Here is a 17,957-nt window from a genome sequence, read left to right as displayed (position 1 = left end):
CTAATACATACAAAGAAAGAATTCCCATTCCCCTAATACATTGCAACACTGCACATTTACCAACCTCGAATTTCGTAGAAAAAAACAGCATTACCTTCAGTCCAGAAAATACGCTAAAGATCTTGTTCTTAGACGCTACTTAGCAAAGCAAATGGCAATCTTAAAAAAGTAAATAAGCAAACATCTAAACTATATTCAGCCTAACCAAAATAATGTGTCAAGTAAGCAACTTCTGGTTTACATTTACTGCTTATTGTTAAATTACTATTTGGTTTCCTCTTTCTCCCTATTTCCAAACACCCTGCTTTAATTCAATAGACTTAGTCATGCTCAGGAAATTATAAACTTGCTAGTAACTATACCAAGCAAGTAATTAGAGCAACAGCATTGGCTGTCCTACTGTATGTGAATGCCATTCTCAATTGGTCTCCCTTAAATACATAAAGTTAAATAACATTTGGACTGTGTTACAAAGTTAAGATAAACATACATGCAAGGCACTCTGTAGCTTTTACTGTTTGTCTAAATCTATCATCTGTCATCAGCCAGATGCCCAAGGGTGTCAAGACGAAAACTCAAGCCTTGAGCTGCCAAAGAAGCCATGTGTCACTTATTACTCAAAAGCAAAGGTACAATTACAAACCATATGGGTACAACTCCAGCAAAACTGAAAGAGTTAGTGAGCTATTGCATAGGCATAGACCAGGGTGGAATGGGTGCTCAGCAAAGTACAATCAGGGCTTGTCCCATCATGTTAAAAATTAATTACCTTTGCAAAAATTAATTACCTCTGCCTCTAAGCACACGTGCTCTTTTACATGCAATGACAGCTGCAGACTCCCTCTCCCAAACTCTGCAATGTGTCCATAACTGCCCCTTGTGCTTGTTGGTGCACATGTCAGGCCATTATGAAATGTTCTCCTGTTATTTTGTCTACTTTCTTAAATTGCATAAAGTGTCAGACAATTTAAATTAAAAAAATAATCAAGTGTTCCACTATGGAGAAGAAAAAGTCTCTTCACTGACAACTACGACTTGCTAATGATCTAGTCCAATTTTGTAGCACATTTTCTGGGCAAAGCCAGTACGCCCAACAGACAGCTGACCTGGAATGAAATGAACTCGTGTCATTGACAGAAAGGCCCCAAGGCAGAAATTGCATCTGTAAAAGCACTGCACAAAAATCTTAGGGCATGCACAATTTTTTTTCTGCTAGTGCCTCTTTTTTTCTTGGTCAGCAAGTTACAAGCAAGGTAAGTGCTATGAAAACTTTTTTTTTTGTTGTTCCAGTTCAACAGCATGGAAGCATTAGTCTGCCAAGAACTGGAGCCAGCATGAACATGTTTGTAATGACATCTACAGAAATTCCTAACACTATTAGAAGAACAACCCACTCTCCAAGCATGCGTGTTTGTGTGTGTGTTTGTGTATATGTACCATATGAATCATATTTTTATGAGTGAATGCCTTAGTGGTACTGGCAATAACCATTCATTATAAGGTAGGTCTTCACACACTCATCTAAGGACAACCAGCAGCCTCGCATACTTTCAAGTTGGTTCCAGCACGCTTCCATCTAATAAAAACAGTTTCCATCTATGAGGTGTAGTTTGAGCCAGTGAAGCAAGATTTATTCATATTATTTTTCCAAGTTTAGACTGGACATTCATTCACTGCTTTACAAGTCAATTCAGCCTGTGAATCCTGATGTTTTCCTGTCCTGCACCAGTAACTCTCTCTGCCTATGGGATGAGTTGCTGTCTCTATAGAAGCGATACAGTTTATCAAGGGACAAGGAAGAGAATGTAAAGAAGCAGGAAAGGCCAAGGACAGAACCATTGGCTCTGGGTTGCAGCCAGGGGGAGGTAATTTGACACCAATATGCTGGAAATCTCGCACTCATGAGCAGAAAACAAACCGTGAAAACATAAAATGGAGAGAAGGAGGGACACTATCCACACTTGGAGCTCAAACATTAAATTTTCTCTATTCTACCCAATACTGTTCTAAAATTACTTAATGCTTCCAAGAACAAAAACAACTGCTGGAAAGTGAAATTGATTTTGATATGGAAGCTGGAAAAAGTAGCCCATGGGATGACCTCTTCCTTAAAAATTAATTCCTAAAGAGGAAATATTAATAACTGAATGTGCACAACAGAGGCCAGTACTCTGGAGACCTAAAAAACCTGCTATGCAGGCATGGTTTGGAGTGCAGCACACTACAGCCACTGTGACACCAGGCACAAAGGATCACAGCATCCTGAGGGATGCACCTGTCTGAGACAATATCTCCATGCTTCCAGCTTCCACTGATTTCTGTGCTCCCTGGGAGCTGGACACCTCTACCCTGTGCAGAGACATGGCGCTGCCAATCTGTTGACTGGCAGCATTTTGATTTAGAGAAGCAGCACCTCTCAGCTCCTGCTGAGCTTCTACCATCCACTTAACCACTAATCTGGGAGTGAAAAATAGTCTGGCATGTCACCCTTAAAAGACTCTTCTGTAGCCTGCACGATGCTCTTACTTGAGAGTAGTAATCTCTCTAAAACAGATAATAGCAAGCTGGGAGTCCAAGCCAGCAATTCTCAAGTGCTATCAGAAAATAGCCAAAGGGATTACTTTTTATTAAAATAGCAAAAATTCATGAATAAATAAGAAACTTTTGAGGCCATTAATTCTCTTAAGGTATTGATGCTCTTCGAAACTGTGCATTGATTCATTAAAAATATGCACCTCTGATATCTCTGAAGAAATGAGTAATAAGCCTAGGAGGTGTACGTAAATAAAGATGTAGGTTTGAACAAATGTCTGAAAACTGAGTCCTAGGAAAACTAGGAAGTAAAAAAAAAAATCCTAGGGCTGGAACAGGCATATACACAATACATATATAATGCAGAAAACTGCCACTACTTCAAAAAAAATATTAACTTACATTGTTGAAAAGGCAAGTTGTTGCCAATAAAGTTAAGCTTTTTGGCCACATCCAAACTAGCTTCTTAAATAAGAAAATGAAAGACAGAATAATTGTTGACAAAAAGGAGGAAAAATATACTTTATTAGTTCATAGGATATGATACCTTTACAATACTGGTGTGAAAATATTTTAGTGTGTGCATTGAAAAAATAATGCATTGAATAACAACAAACACCCATGCATTAACACAATAATTATTGGGATGTATCAGTGGAACACTTCAACATGCATCCTTGCATGTGGTGTATTTTTAATTTTACTGTTCACTAGAACAACAGCTTAAATAGCTTCAAGATATTCCCCACAGAGCTATAATTAGTGCTTAAAATGCAACCAAAAGAAGCATTGGCTTAAACCTGAAATCTAAACCTGTGGAATGCTGGAATGAATTTATCATCTTCCTAAACAAAACAAAGACAGCTACAGGGCTGCATGAATTGCAGTTCTGGTTCAGCCTATTTGTCTCTACTATCATCACTATTGTGACTGTTGCTGATATTGTTACTGGGGTAAAAAAAGCTGCATATTGTAAAGACTTGTGATAAAACAAGAGCTTGGTTTTCCAAAATTTCTGCTGCACAGAGAGTCTCTAGTTAATCATAGGCAAAACTGACTCCATGTGCAAAGCCAAAGTAAGCAGGCAGTGCACAAGAAAGATGAGTTAGGATGAGACTTCACACACAAACACCCATTCTATAGAGCGGGTACAGGCAGCTCTCTTCACCTTTATGATATTGTCTAAACACTCTAGAGAGGAGTCCATGGCCAACAGATCCACACAGCTTTTGTTTCACTACTTATGTCAGACTCTTTGTCATGGAAAACTTCAGGCTTGGAGACGTCTGTTGAACTTCTGAGGTTCAACAAAGAACCTCAAATTCTCTGCAGATTTAGCTCTTTTCAGTATACGATCAGGAAAATAAGGCTGCTCTACTTCCATCTCTGAAGACTGAGGACTACAGTAATCGCCCTATGCAGTTTGTCTCCCATAGCATTCATTTAGGAAGAAACAACACAAGCTGTGTGCAGAATAATTGTTCACGTGTTTTTGTGCTTTAAACTTGTGTTGGATCCTATGCACAGAAAACTCTTGGTGCCAAACTTTCAGCAATTTGTGTTTTAGAAATCTATTTTTTCCCACTTTACATGGAGAAATAAAGTCTTCTGTTGTTCAAGCATATGACTAAAGAAGGTATGTGATTTGCCCATAGAAAGTAATCAGATTCATATTTTGAAAATGCACTCTCTGAAATGTATATAAATTGTATGGAAGGAGACTCATCTGCCAGAGCTGCTGTTCAGTATTGGCTTTCCAAATTAATATTTACTCCACAACAAGAATGGTGTGAGGTTTTTATGTTCAAATATTAACACCTGTTTCAGGCTGGGCACTGAAAATGAGAGGACAGTTTTGACAAGAAGTCCAAAAGCAGTAACATTATTCTGGCTTGTTACAACAGTTTCCATATAAGCGTGAGATGAGATGAGATGAGATGAGATGAGATGAGATGAGATAACTAAACAGTTACCTGTCCAGTACACTTGTAAGGATACTGGACATTTTGAGGTATATTTTCCTGTAACTCTCATTCCAAATTTTCCTGCCTTTTAGAATTTGTATATTCCATCGAAGGTAATGTAAGAACATATCTAGTATATTATTTCATTTTCTGCGTACTTTTTTGTACTACAAGTTGACTGACTGTAAAAAGGCTCACTTTTCACAGAAAGCAAAGGAGAAAAATTTTAAAGTTAGCTTTGTTTATATATTTCCAAAAGAAAATAAAGTGCATAGTATCAAAGTTCATCCACGTATTACAGAGACTAAACTTCATTTCATTTACTGGAAGGCAATATCCCTAATTCTGCCTTGGACGAAATTAAAAGTTGCTAACTATGTGCAAACGGTAGAACAAAAAATTATTATTAGCTTAATGACATGTTACGTTTGTCACCTAATCTGACTTTTGCTGAGTAATCTCAGTTTGGAGAAGACTAAATCTATTGAGTTTAAACCCCATTTGCAAAGCCATTAATCTATATTGGAAAAATGCAAAGGTAGTAAGACCTAGAAATGAAGCTTGCTGGTAAGACATACAGGAGAGTGAACAAACTCGTGGAAAGCAGTGACTCTGAAAAGGAGATTAAGGTCATGGAAGATAGCCAATGGGCAATAAACTGCCCTAAAATTTAGTCTGCTCCTTGGATTGGTAAACAGGGTATAGGGTAGCAGTACGATACATGCACAGAGAAGGCTACAACTTCTATGCTCCATTCTGGCATCCACACCTGACAAACTAACACTGGGAAACAGAAAGTGTGTCAGAAGGAACTACAGGAATGAACTGTGGTTTGGAAATTCTGACTAACAGAAGGAAGCTGAATACAAAAACACTGCTGTTCAGGCTGTAGAAGAGATTTTGAAGAATAAAGAGGCATCAGCACTAATGGAAACAGGTTAAAATGCAACACCCACTTTAGAATTCCTAGTAAATCTGCTACGATTTCCTCTGATAACTTATTTATGCAGAGAAATGTATTAGAACCAGTCTGTCCAGTTTCTGCAAAACATGTGATGAGCCCTTCATGAAATCAATAATGAAACAAAAGAAAATGAAGGTTAATTAACAGTGAGGTGAAAATGGTTGCACCAGAGATTTTGACATAAAAAGAAAGAACATGTTAGTGAATCTAATAATTACAATAATACAGGCTGGAAGATAAGGAGAGAAGTGCTGTTCTGATGAGCAAGGAGATAACCTGGTTTTAAAGCAACAAATGAGTGTCGCTTGTTTATCACATCAAAATGAAGTCTGAGGGGCCTATGTTCTATAAATCTGTCAGAAAAAAAAACCAGAAGGAAAAATGGTGTTTAAAACAAAGCACAGTTTTGGCCCAGGTACAAAAGGACAGGAAATTGCACCTGAGTAAACCTCACTGTAACTTAGAAGAAAGTCTCTAACCAACAGATTAGTAATGGCTGTGAAATGGTGTCCCAAAAGAAATAGAGGAAAAAAAGAATTCTAATTCATTCTAGAATAGAAATTCCTGAAAATATCTATAGGGCATGATGCCTATGATAGTATAGAACTGTACTGGATGACCTACATGGTAATTTCCTGTCTCATGTCCTTACGTTCCAATTTAATTTATACAAGATATCACTTGGACAAAATCTCTAATTATTTACATGTGGAGTAAGACACACCATAAATACAGCAGAAGAGGCATTTTACAGTGGAAAGGAAACAAAGAAATTTAGATGAGTAACCAGCTATGTATTTTTAATAATGAAGGTTGTTAGTGACTTGCCATGATCATAACAAGTTTCAGTCAAGGCAGGCTCTTCCCAAAAGATGTACGGAAAACAGAGAATAACATGCATCAGGAAAACAGGGATATTGATGCAGTAATAAGTGGATAAAATTTTGCTGATCTGGCTTACAGCGAAGGCCAGGACTAGATGATGAACACGTTTTCTGATGTTAGAATGATGAATATAATTTCAAGCCCATGGTGCTATGTCTTGTGATGTGAGAAAAAAGAATTACAATGTTAAAATACCATATGACTCTTCCAGTTCTGCTACATACTTAGCATCCTCCTGTAATATGGAGCCACAAAAAATTTAACCAAGTATGTGGAGGTACCTAACACCACATGTTCTGGTATTACATCATAGAAGTAAATCATGCAACAGACAAATGCCAGGACCTGACATTATGTTACATGTGCATACTGGAAATAATGCCTCCTGAGTCCTTCCCCAAGCACAGCACTAATTCTTCTGATTTATCTGCAACAAGTATTTTTTGGCTAACTAATTAGAAATGTGCTGAAGGTCTTGTGCACACAAAATATATCTATATATGATCTGAGACATGAATACATACAGATATGCGTTACTGAAACAGCAACAGTACAAGGCAAAGAAACACAATACACAGCTAAAAAAGACTGGTCTTTGTACATCACAATTCTTCAATGTATAAAATGACAGCAATTTCAGAAGTTATTTTGACATGGAAATCTTGCAGTAAATTCTGTCTTTGATTTTTACGTGCAACACTCTGGCAAAGCAGAACAGAATAACTCCTCTTTGTGTAGGCAATACATCCTACTCAGTGAACTGATTACAGGATAAATAAATTTAAGAGAAACATCTACAGTACAACACCAGCAGCAAACGTATGCCTGGACACCTGCAAATTATGAACAATCTCTTTTGATTTTGGAGTAGAAGAATACAGTGATAATAATAAGAAAATATTTTAAATCTCCCTTCCCTTCCCTTCCCTTCCCTTCCCTTCCCTTCCCTTCCCTTCCTTTCCCCTTTCTCTCTCCTGCACATGAGTAGGAGGCTTGTTTAGTGACTATAAGAAAAGCCTTCTGCTCCCAGCAAGAACTTTGAACACACACTCTGCAGCCAAAGTTGGTGAAGCGAGAGCGATGAGAAGGGGCAGTGATGATGGGAGGGAAGGCACCAAGCCAAGATCTCACAAGAGGTTCAGCCACACAGGATCTGATCATTAATGTCCATCAAACATTTCTGGCTTGTGTCCAGTTTGCTAAACAGAATGGTGTCATGGCAATAAGATGAATGTCCCTGTGCTGACGCAGGCAGGGAGATGAAAGTTTCAAAGTAGATTTCCCTGCCTCTCCACCCTCCTAGTTATCTTAAGGATGGACTGCCCTGCCACTGATTTGGACCACCTTACAAGTACTGCAGAATAAACATAAAACGTGCAGCTGGTGAGACATCTGGAGGCGAGATAACTTACAATGCACAATATCAACAGGGGTCCTATATCCAGAAACTTTACTATTAGGTCTTTCCAAACAGCAGTGACAGAACAAGTTAGAATAGCTGAAATGCATTACTATCCAAATGACGTTGAGACTTATCTCAGAACAACAAACTTATTTGTATGAATAGAAATGAACTAGCCTGAATGCTGTGTCACAGAGCCATGAATCAGCAAGTCCAAGTCTCTCAAGTGCTTCGAGTATTGTGCTTATAGACTGTGAGATACAGACAGTCGTCTTTACATCCAATGGTACTTTGGTTTTATCTTTCTGAATCAAGGAAAGGCTTTTGTGTTCTCCCATTTGTCCCAGACTCAGCATAGTCTTATTACATGACTTGGCCATGATCATATTTTGCAATGTTTATTCTTTAACACATGATGAAATGTGACATTGCATACCAAATCTTTTCATGAATACATTACTTTGGGATATACCATTCTTTGTCTGACATTCTTTGGGCAAGTTCTGCATAATTATAATGGATTTATTTTTGACACTATTAGGTCTACAACTTCTAACCTGTTGGTATTTAAAACACAAGCTGCTAGAATTTTCTGCCCTTATGACTATACCTTTTCCAAGAAAAGGACCTTGTCAATTGGAAGCATGATATAAAGGGAAATTTTATCTTTGCATAGAAATTGTTTGATAGCAAAGTCTCCAAGGTTTCTCTTTGAACTCAGGTATGTAAATTTAATAGAATTTAAAAAAATACCCTAAAGTTGACAGAAAATCATGGTACTTGAGACAGGTTAAAAAATTTGCTTCCTCTTCCTTTACCTTGATCCTGAGCAGAATTTTTAAAGAATATTTAACTTGTGGTTCAGGTTGTTATTTCATAAACTCAGTTATTACTCAGTACTCTTTCTTTAAACATATTTGTCTATTTGAGTTGATGGCATGCGCTGTTTCTGTGGGACTCTACGGAAAAACTGTACAGTCATTTATCTTCATTGTTTTCTGCAAGATTTGGAAGGAACAATTGTATTAGCTCAGCAGATTTAAAAATAATAATAGTTCTAAAACACTCTGCAAGCGCTGTTAATTGGAATAATATGTGCTAAAGATAAACTGGGTATTTTTTTACGGATCCGAATCTCTCAGCAAATGGAGTAAGAACCTGTGGCTTTTGTACTCATCTCATTTTTACTTTATAATAAAAAAGTCCTAATTCAGTTTAATTATATTCCAATCAAAGTTATTATTCAGCATCACCTTTGATTTCCCTAATTAACAAGTTGAGCATTGTCTCCTTTTCGGATGCTTTTGAAAAATCGTGACCTTTCCCTTTGCTGCCCTGCTTTTACAAAATAATAACCACTCTGTGTGCATATGCACAAGAAATAAAGAATACCAACGTTGAACTTCTGTGTAGATGTGAAAGAAGGTCTTGACAAACTGTCCTGCACCAATCTTATTTTACCGACCAGATGCTATACTAGATGCAATACTGTTACTGGTCAGTCCAATATTTGTAAACTAGGAAGGTCAACATCAATGTAATAAGCATTTTTGTTTGCCTATTAATCTTTGCACATTCAGTTTCACTGCTTGGGGAAGTATATGTTTGGCTGTGTGTCTAGTGGACAATGATGTGATTTCAGGAACATTCTGACACACAGATTATTTGTCTTTTCCTCTCCTATTTGCCTCATCTTTTAAAATAACACCTTGTGAAAGTGTAAAGTAATATAGAAAAAGTAGCTTTATCTGAACACGGAAAGGCATGGTTTATTAAAAAGACTATGAATAGGTTTGGTCTGGAAACTAAGCCTATTAAGGAGGGTGGTAATTGTGACACACATTTTCAGTCTTTCAGTCTACATTACATTTTAAAAAATAAAAATTAGAGACTAACTTTAAACATTCTATATTTCTTACCAGCATAGTTGTATGTAACTTTTAAAGATAACTTTAATTTGCTTAATAAAAATGAAAAAGCTTTCATTGTCAGAGCTAGACAAACTTTTCAAATACATGGAAATATTTAGATCTATTCAACTCTGCATGGGCAACTTCGGGCAGAATGAAAGGTTGATAAAATGAAACAGAACCCAAAGTGTAAAAATAGTAATTTGACTTGCATCAAATATTACTTCTACTATTTCTTAAAAATATATACCAATCTCTTTTTCTACATTGTTACCAGAAAAAATGACCAACTCAGAATTATAAAATTAAATACTATGTTTCGACTATAAACTGGTATTTGCTAAAAATATAGAACAATGTGCTGGTAAAATAAAATTCATCTAGGTTCTGTAGGATATTCTCTCTTATTACAGCTACAGTAATAACAATGAAAACAATAACCCTTGTAGGCAGGATTCACGCTTCTGGCAAATTATTCCACATTCTTGATTTATACTGGATTTATCCCCAGTTCAAGATTGCGATGAGGAAATGGCTGAGTTCTACTGCAACAAAAATCTGGGCCAAAATTGTCATGATTGTCTTACCTACGTGAAATACAACATATAAAATAACACACATATATATATGTTTAAACATAAAACTGATTTTGTTTAAGTTCCCCTGAATTCTGCAGTTCCATTAGGGTCTCCTTCATCACTTTATTGTTTTTGTTCTCTGTGGTCACTGTCAAACAGTAGTAAAGTCTAGCTGGGTGATAGGGAGCACTGTTATTCCATCTGATAAGAGGAGTCATGATGCATTAGAAGCAGTAATGGAGATGCGTTTGGCCTTCCACGTACTTGTCATATTGTTCTAAAAGCACAACAATAACTACTTTAACAATGAGTACTAATTACAGTGGAGTTCTTTGAGGCAGAATCTATCAGTGTGCGTAAATGTGTTTAACTGCTAAGTCTCTGGAATTCATCACAGGCTAAAGTTAAGTACATGCTTGAGTATTTTGTTATGGTAGCCTTCAAATATGACATAATACACAACTAGCAAAAGCATAACTCTGCAGCTCCAGACATATTGGTCATCATATGACGGAGTGAAAGGAAGGCAGTAGTCCACAGCTGGATGGTTAGCAAAGGGTTTACAGAATTTGAGATACATGTCTTTAACATTATATAGCATAGGAAGCACAACAATCCCTCTTGTCAGTTCAGTATTTCAGTAATCGGTCATTATAACCTACCAGCTAGGTAGATGAGCATGTACTGCAGCAGGGAGGACAGGAGTCAGAGTATGAAATTTATGCAACTGCATCGAGGAAACCAAAGTTAGCCAAGGGTGCAGCTGTGATTAAATATGAATTCACACCTCCTAGGCTTGTGCTCCTAGGCAAAGTTTATGATGATAGTGTGTTTCAATTTATGATGTATTTATTTACAATTTACAGTAAAGTATACTGTAATTCACCTGAAATGCTGCACTGTGCATACAGACGGTCAGCCTGACCAGCTGCTCTTTTAATTTTGTCTGTTGCCCTGCTGCATGTACTGTCCCTGTTTGTTGTTATAACAACTGCTTTTCAAGGTACACCTTAAGTTAACAGAGTCTCTCAGTGGCAGACACTGTCTTTTACACACAGTGCAAATATTCCAGGCTGAATGCTAGCTATAGTTTGCTAAAATTAGTTTTAGAATACCTGATTAAAACAATTATTGACTTCAATAATATTCACAGTTTCTGACCTAGTTCCAGTAACTACATACCAGTTCTACTTTGGTCCAACAGTCTCAGTCTCTTTAAGCAAATATTTTCTATTAACCCCCTTTTTCTGATCCTAGACGCACCTACCACTGAACTAGCAAGTCTCCTGTTGCGTTCCAAAAAATGATCAGACCTTCAAGTGCAAAGCTTTAAAACCCTTTCCACTAGTTCTGCATAGTGGAAAGAGGTGTGAGCACTTGAAGACAAGTAACTCCCTGATCTATTTAACAGGCAAGAAGGTAGAAGGAAGAACTAAAAATTGTCCTCTGACATAAAAAGTTCCTCTAATGACTCATTTCCTTTTGTGGTCTTATTAGTTTGACTGTAACTATTAAAGAAAATTGAAAAGGTCTTAGAAATATTCACGTGGAGGCATTTGGGACTTTGTGCATTGTATTATTGAAGATCTCCTGGCTATATCACAGAGAAAATGTAATAGCATGAACTTGCACACAAATGTATATAGAAGTTATAAATAGCGTATAAGTTCTCTGAGACTAGACATAAAGGCTAAAAGACACATGGGTGTAGACTTTTTTTGCCCCCCACCTCCCTGTTAAAATCGTCAAACTTCTGTTAAGATTAAGCAAAACAAAGCAAGGAAATAAAGGAAGAAAGAAGGGAAAAAGTCACGACTTTTGCTTTAAATGTTCATTGCAATTTAAATTTGATGACTTGGCACTGCTGAGAAAACTACTATTTTTCAGTCTTACTTTTTCTTGCAGAATTACCTCAGAGCAGTTTTAAAGGACACTGAGGATGATGTGTTCCAGTTGAAAATGAACAGAGCTGATACTTCAGGAAGGACTGACCATCAGATCACCATAGAAGGAAAATGCGTTTTTAGTTTTACACAAAGAAAGCTGTTCTTCTTTCCTTCAGAATCCTTTCCTCTTTCCTATGCTGTGCACTTGCACATATCAGGCACATGTATCCTTACACTTGCACATGAGAGCAGACACAAGAGATGCACTTTGATGCCAACCTACCATTCTGATGCCATTCTCAAAGGCCTGGCGTGCAAGAGAAGCAGGTCCATCCACTGTCTTACCATCGTCATCAGGCCCCCAGCTGGCACTGTAGATGTGGATGTGCTGTGGATTAAGGCTTAGAGACTTGGCTTCTACCATGTCTGTCACATCTCCATCCAGCATCCGCACACCTTCAGAATAAAAGATGCAGTGAAGAGGTGCAACCACTCAAAACGCCTTTCCTTTTTTTTATCTTTAGAGAAAATTGTTTTATAAAACATTGGACTGAATGACCATAAGGATTTCTACTGGTCTAAAAACCAAAACATAACAACAAAACCTCTTTGGAAAAGTGTTTTGCTAGGGGATAAAAGTCTCTAGACGAAAGAACACAAGAATGAAAGAATATATGGGTCTTTCTTCAAGTTTAAAAAATATGTATAAGAATTTATCCACTATACAGCCTCTGAACTTCAACAACAAACTTTTGTGCTAAAGAAACTCAAAAAAGACTTGAACTTTGAAAAGTCTGTATGTTTCACTTGAAGACAGTATGTGATTTTCTTTCCTCTTTTATAATACAGTGAAGCTGCAGCACCTACTTCGAGTCACTCACAGCCCTAAGTACGTTGACGGATACAATAAAAGCACCTCTGCTGACAGATAAAAATGGCATCCTTCCTTAACTGTATGAGGCTGCAGAGAAGAAACTGGGGAGAAAGCTTGTGTGTACATACTTATTACCACACACAGTAGCAAGGCAATTACAGGAAGTTACTAATAAATACCTTACATGTAACATTATTCAATCCAAAACTACAGTATTGTGAACATCTTCTAAAAGAATCCATTCATGTGAGTTTTGACAAGTAAAAGTGCCAGCCCTTCTAAAGTGAATAGCATCATGATGTTTTAAGATAACTAGACTGAATAATCTGGAAAATGAAAAAATGTTAAAGTTCTTCTTTTGACTAACTGTAAGATTTTGGCTGAAGTTAATTCTGACTAAGAAAACTGCCAATGCCACTTTTAATCTAAACGAGAAAAAAGACCTACATACAGCTAGCATGACACCTGATTAAAGGGATGTAAAATATTAAATAATAATTATCACGTAACTGTGTGATAGCACAGAGTGATTACTTCCACAGTTAACAATTTTGATGCTCTTTTCCCTTTAAAAGGCCACTGCTATTTATAAGCCAAATTTACATATTTTTAATTACAGACACATTACATTTTGCTCCTGAGCTGTGACTGAAATAACCTGAGTGTTTACCGAGACCTTAATTTCCAATTAACAAAAGGCATAGGGGGTGCTTTGTTGATAGAGGGTCTTTTTATTCCCTTACTCTAATTGACTCAGAAATGAAAACTGATCATATTTCTAAGTTCACGCAAAAGTTCCTCATGTTTTGTGAGACAATAAACTTTTACAAACAGTGATCTCACTATGAACTTTATAAAAAAAGTCATTAAACCAACTCTGGGATTCTCAGGTTTTGTTTTTCTTCCTCAGCATAAACTCAGAAAATTAATGATGGGTGGAAGTTGTGTTCTCAATTTCTTTCAAGCACGTTAAAATATATTTAGTTCTAAACAAAGAGAGTAAAAGGTACTGCTTTTGAAAGAAGAAAAGCTTTGTTTTATGTCCCTGTTACTGCATACCAAGCCTAAATAATACTACACGCACACAGTGAGCACTGATTCCAAGTTCTGCCATTGGCACCTGAAGTAATTCACACAATTTTTTTTTGCTAACAGTGAAGTGGTCAAATCTAAAGCAACACGGACAAAGCTGGGACTTAGGTGTTGCTCCCACTGGCCAACAATGGACAGATGTGCTTTGATTCTTGAACAACAAAGATCTCATTGACTATTTAAACCAAAAATAATTCCCTTTTTTCTCTCTCTTTCCTTCCTTCTTTTCTTTCTTTCTCTCCTGCCTCCCCCCCCACCAGCCCCACAATGTCTAGGCTAGTTAATTCTGCTGATCACAAAACCTCCAAACTGCATTTGGCATGTGGTGATAGCACAACAAAAGCTGTCCAGAAGGCAATTAACAGACTGCATTTGCAGGCTGTTCCACCTAAGATTTTAGAGCTCTATAAACTTTTCCCAATATTTGCAGTAATTGCCAAAATGGAAGTGGCATTTTAGTCAGAACAAGCTTTCAATGAATCACAGGAAACATACAAAACTGAACTGAAAGCAAGTTTTCTTTTGAAATGTTTGTTTTTAATCGGTATCTGACTTAAAGAAACAGCTGAACTAATTCCTTGTCAGCTGAAGACAATCTACATCTGTTGTGCTGTAATTCAGTGTAACTGTTTTCTTGTCAGGACTCGAGCCCAGTCAAGTAACTAAGCACCCAAATCCCCACAGATGCTTTGCAACTTCCACAGTCAGCCTGCAACAATAACAACACGCTAACCATCCCTTCCTATAAAAAGTCTCACAAGTTCTGTAGGTGGTAATTTGATTATGTATAGAGTCACATTAAAAAAAAAAAAAAATCTACCCCCCTGGTGCACTGGTTTGTTTCTGTAACAGAAGAGCTTGCATCTTAGCTAAGCAGAAACTGCAGGCATAGCGCATAGTTCTTTGCAAGAACTATGTCACAACCTGTAAAAGAACTGAAGGGCCAGATTGCAATTCTACTCAAATTTTCTTTTCTGCAGATTACATTCTTGCTTACACCACTGCAAGAGAAGGCCCTGACTTTATGAGGATCGTGGTTTTCACCTATTTATGGTCAGAGATTCTCAAATGTGTGGAAATGAGACAAGGAGTACAACAAAATTTAGGAAAAAAGCAAGCATTATTGGTGGAAATCTTGTAAATGACTTCCCATCACAAAGATCATTAATTATATTTTTTCAGCTGCCAGCATTTGATGAAATATCAATGGAAAGGTTTTCTTTCCCCCCTTGGTTTATCTCCTTACTATCTCTTACATGTTCAGAGATGCTTTTTTGGTTTGAAGTAAAGAGTACTTATGTTGGTGGAGCAAATTCAACATCACTGTTGCCAGGTGCTGCTTTATGTAAGGTGAATGCAATTGCTTCACCTCGACTCTAGTTTCTTCTCCAAGAGGGCCCCAGAATAGTTTTAAAATCTTTGGGACACAAGCAAGCTTGAACGCTATTTCAGCATAACATGATTCAACACTTTTACCCTCTATCTGGCTTGTGGAGAGGGAACACAACCACTCCATGTTCACACGTATAGCTTATGGCTTTTCTGAGGGAAGGGAGAAAGGCATGCCAAATAGAGGTCATCATCAGCAAAACACTTAAATATATACATCTAGTGAAGAGGCAGCTTAACCTTCCTTGCCAATATCCTGGAACTCCCTCTTGACTGATTTTTTCTGCAGATTAGCTGCTGAGCCTACTGAAGTCTTACTTTCAAGTGCAATGCTTTTAAAAGGTGGTACATTACCTCAAGTGAGGTTTACACACCTTCATTACTTTCCAGTTTTCTTTTAAGAACAATGTTAGCTCTACAGAACAATGGTGACAAACGCAGTGGATCAAATTTTTATTTCATTGAGACTAGTGATATCTCTTGAAGGCTGTTATATTCCTCATACAAAATGAATAAATAAATACATAGAAAAACAATAAAAAGGCAAAACTATTCAGTTTTCATTGTTCACATAAACTCCATTCATACTATGTCCATCTGAACCAGTTTTTACACTATATTTACAAAAGGCTGCGATTCAGCTAATATGCCTGAAAGGTCTCTAAAACAGTATTACCGTACATTCCTAATGCTTAATACGTAATAACCTATTAAGAGGCCACTGTTACTAATGGAGAATTTTCCAGGACATCCCTAAGCTCTTGCAATTTCTGTAACTATCCAACTAGCGAATGAAACTTCTTCAGAAGCCATCTTTTATCTCTGTCAGTCCACTAACTGTTCTCTGACTCTGGTTTGACAATGCAATAAAACCAATTTCATAGCTGCTGGTACATGACTAAATGCCATGTCCACATGACACATCCTGCCCCTCTGTTACAAACTCATTCACTTGGCCAGTTCAGATCTTCTAAACCACTCTGACAGGGTAACTTTGTACAGGCAAGCTCTCTACCTGGAGGGAAATTGTTTTGTTGCGTTACTCTAACCTTAAGGTATCATCTGTCCTCTTGAAGCCAGCAGGAAAACAGAAAACTGACATTAGGATGATGCTGTGTGCTTTGGCTAATTTGAAATGCAGCTGTGCTCACATTTGATTTGGATCAAACTTGTACTGATCCAGCCGAGAAGAGATACAGTGCTATTACTCATGGAAATACGGCCTAAACTCTGCTGCTCATATTTTTGAACTGTCTTCTAGTGTATATACAGGTAAACATCTTTCTGTTTTCACAGATGGGCTCTATTCTGGGACAGAAAATTAACAATGAGTTTGAACTATACAGGCCTTTCTACTAAAAGCCAATATACCAATTCCATGATTTCATCCAAAATTCAAGGTAAAACTTCACTTAAAGCATTAAAATCTGGCACAGGCAGACTACAGCTTAGGAGACACATGGATGGCATCTTGATAGTCATATCCACAAACTAAGCTGAAGGTTTTAATTGAGAAGCCATTGACTAAGAATTCACAGAAACCACTTGGAACCTTCTGGCTGAATGAACAAAAAAGTGTGATCGAATCTTGTATTTCAGGCAGTAATCAGATCACACAGAAGAAACAAAAGGATATTTTCTACAACCACAGTCAAACAACACAAAAACATGTTATGCTTTGACAGTGTTTTGTTTGAGGTGAATAGGCAAGGCAATATTCATGATGTGTACATTTACTTCTGCTTTGTTGAAGTTCATCACTTGGAGCTCTGAATCTGTGAGAAAACCCAAATGTCCTAATTCTGGCTTTTGTGTTTTCATCAAAGGTCTTGCTTTCTATTTTTCTGTGTGTACTGAGAGGCAGCGTTCCAGGGAGCACTGGAGAAGTGTCACCGCAGACAAACTCCTTCAGTACTGGTATTTAACAATCACTCTACAATTGAGATTTACTTGCTAACACAGCTAGGTTTGTTATCCATACAAATCTCCGTCTCTTCTTGAGAAAGGTCTGACTGTACCATTTAGCACAAATGGCTCTTTGGTTACTTTTTTCTTTGGTGGGAGATTGTTTCACATACCTCCAATCTTGGCATTGAAGGCGATTCCTACTGTGCAGTGTGAGTTGTTTGCCGTGGCTGCCACTTCTCCAGCACAACGGGTTCCATGCCTGCAGTCAGACAAACATTTTTCCAAGTAAGCACAGACTGTTGGGATTAAAGGGTTTGACTTTACTTATCCTCAGGTACTAAAAGCAAAACTGTCCACAAGGTCTTATACTACTTAATTCCTCATAGTAATTTATACCTATGTTACAATATTCCTCCGAACACATTTTAACATCATTATCACAATCACCTTAAAATCTTCATGGCAGGCTTTCTAGCTACTAGAAACACACACAGTCAGTAACAAAGACATGCACCTAGAATACATAATCCACTGCAACAGGAAGAAGTCTTGGATATCAGTTCTTGATTTCGA

At 37.3% G+C, this 17,957-nt stretch overlaps 1 protein-coding gene across 1 annotated transcript in view; it reads right to left on the bottom strand.

Moving 5' to 3' along the window:
* Window positions 1–17,680, bottom strand: part of LOC104271490 (proprotein convertase subtilisin/kexin type 5-like) — a gene marked incomplete at its 5' end in the record, with an annotated part of 90,789 nt that extends 73,109 nt beyond the window's left edge. Inside the window, 2 exon segments of the mRNA XM_009866174.1 lie at window positions 12,405–12,577; window positions 17,555–17,680. Coding sequence (XP_009864476.1) covers window positions 12,405–12,577; window positions 17,555–17,680 — 299 coding nt within the window.
* Between the last annotated feature and the right edge of the window lie 277 nt (window positions 17,681–17,957).

This window comes from Apaloderma vittatum, unplaced genomic scaffold (genome assembly GCF_000703405.1).
Source record: "Apaloderma vittatum isolate BGI_N311 unplaced genomic scaffold, ASM70340v1 scaffold2813, whole genome shotgun sequence".
NCBI lineage: Eukaryota > Metazoa > Chordata > Aves > Trogoniformes > Trogonidae > Apaloderma > Apaloderma vittatum.
The sequence above is the reverse complement of the archived record's forward strand: the minus strand, read 5'-3'. Positions and strand labels throughout refer to the sequence as shown.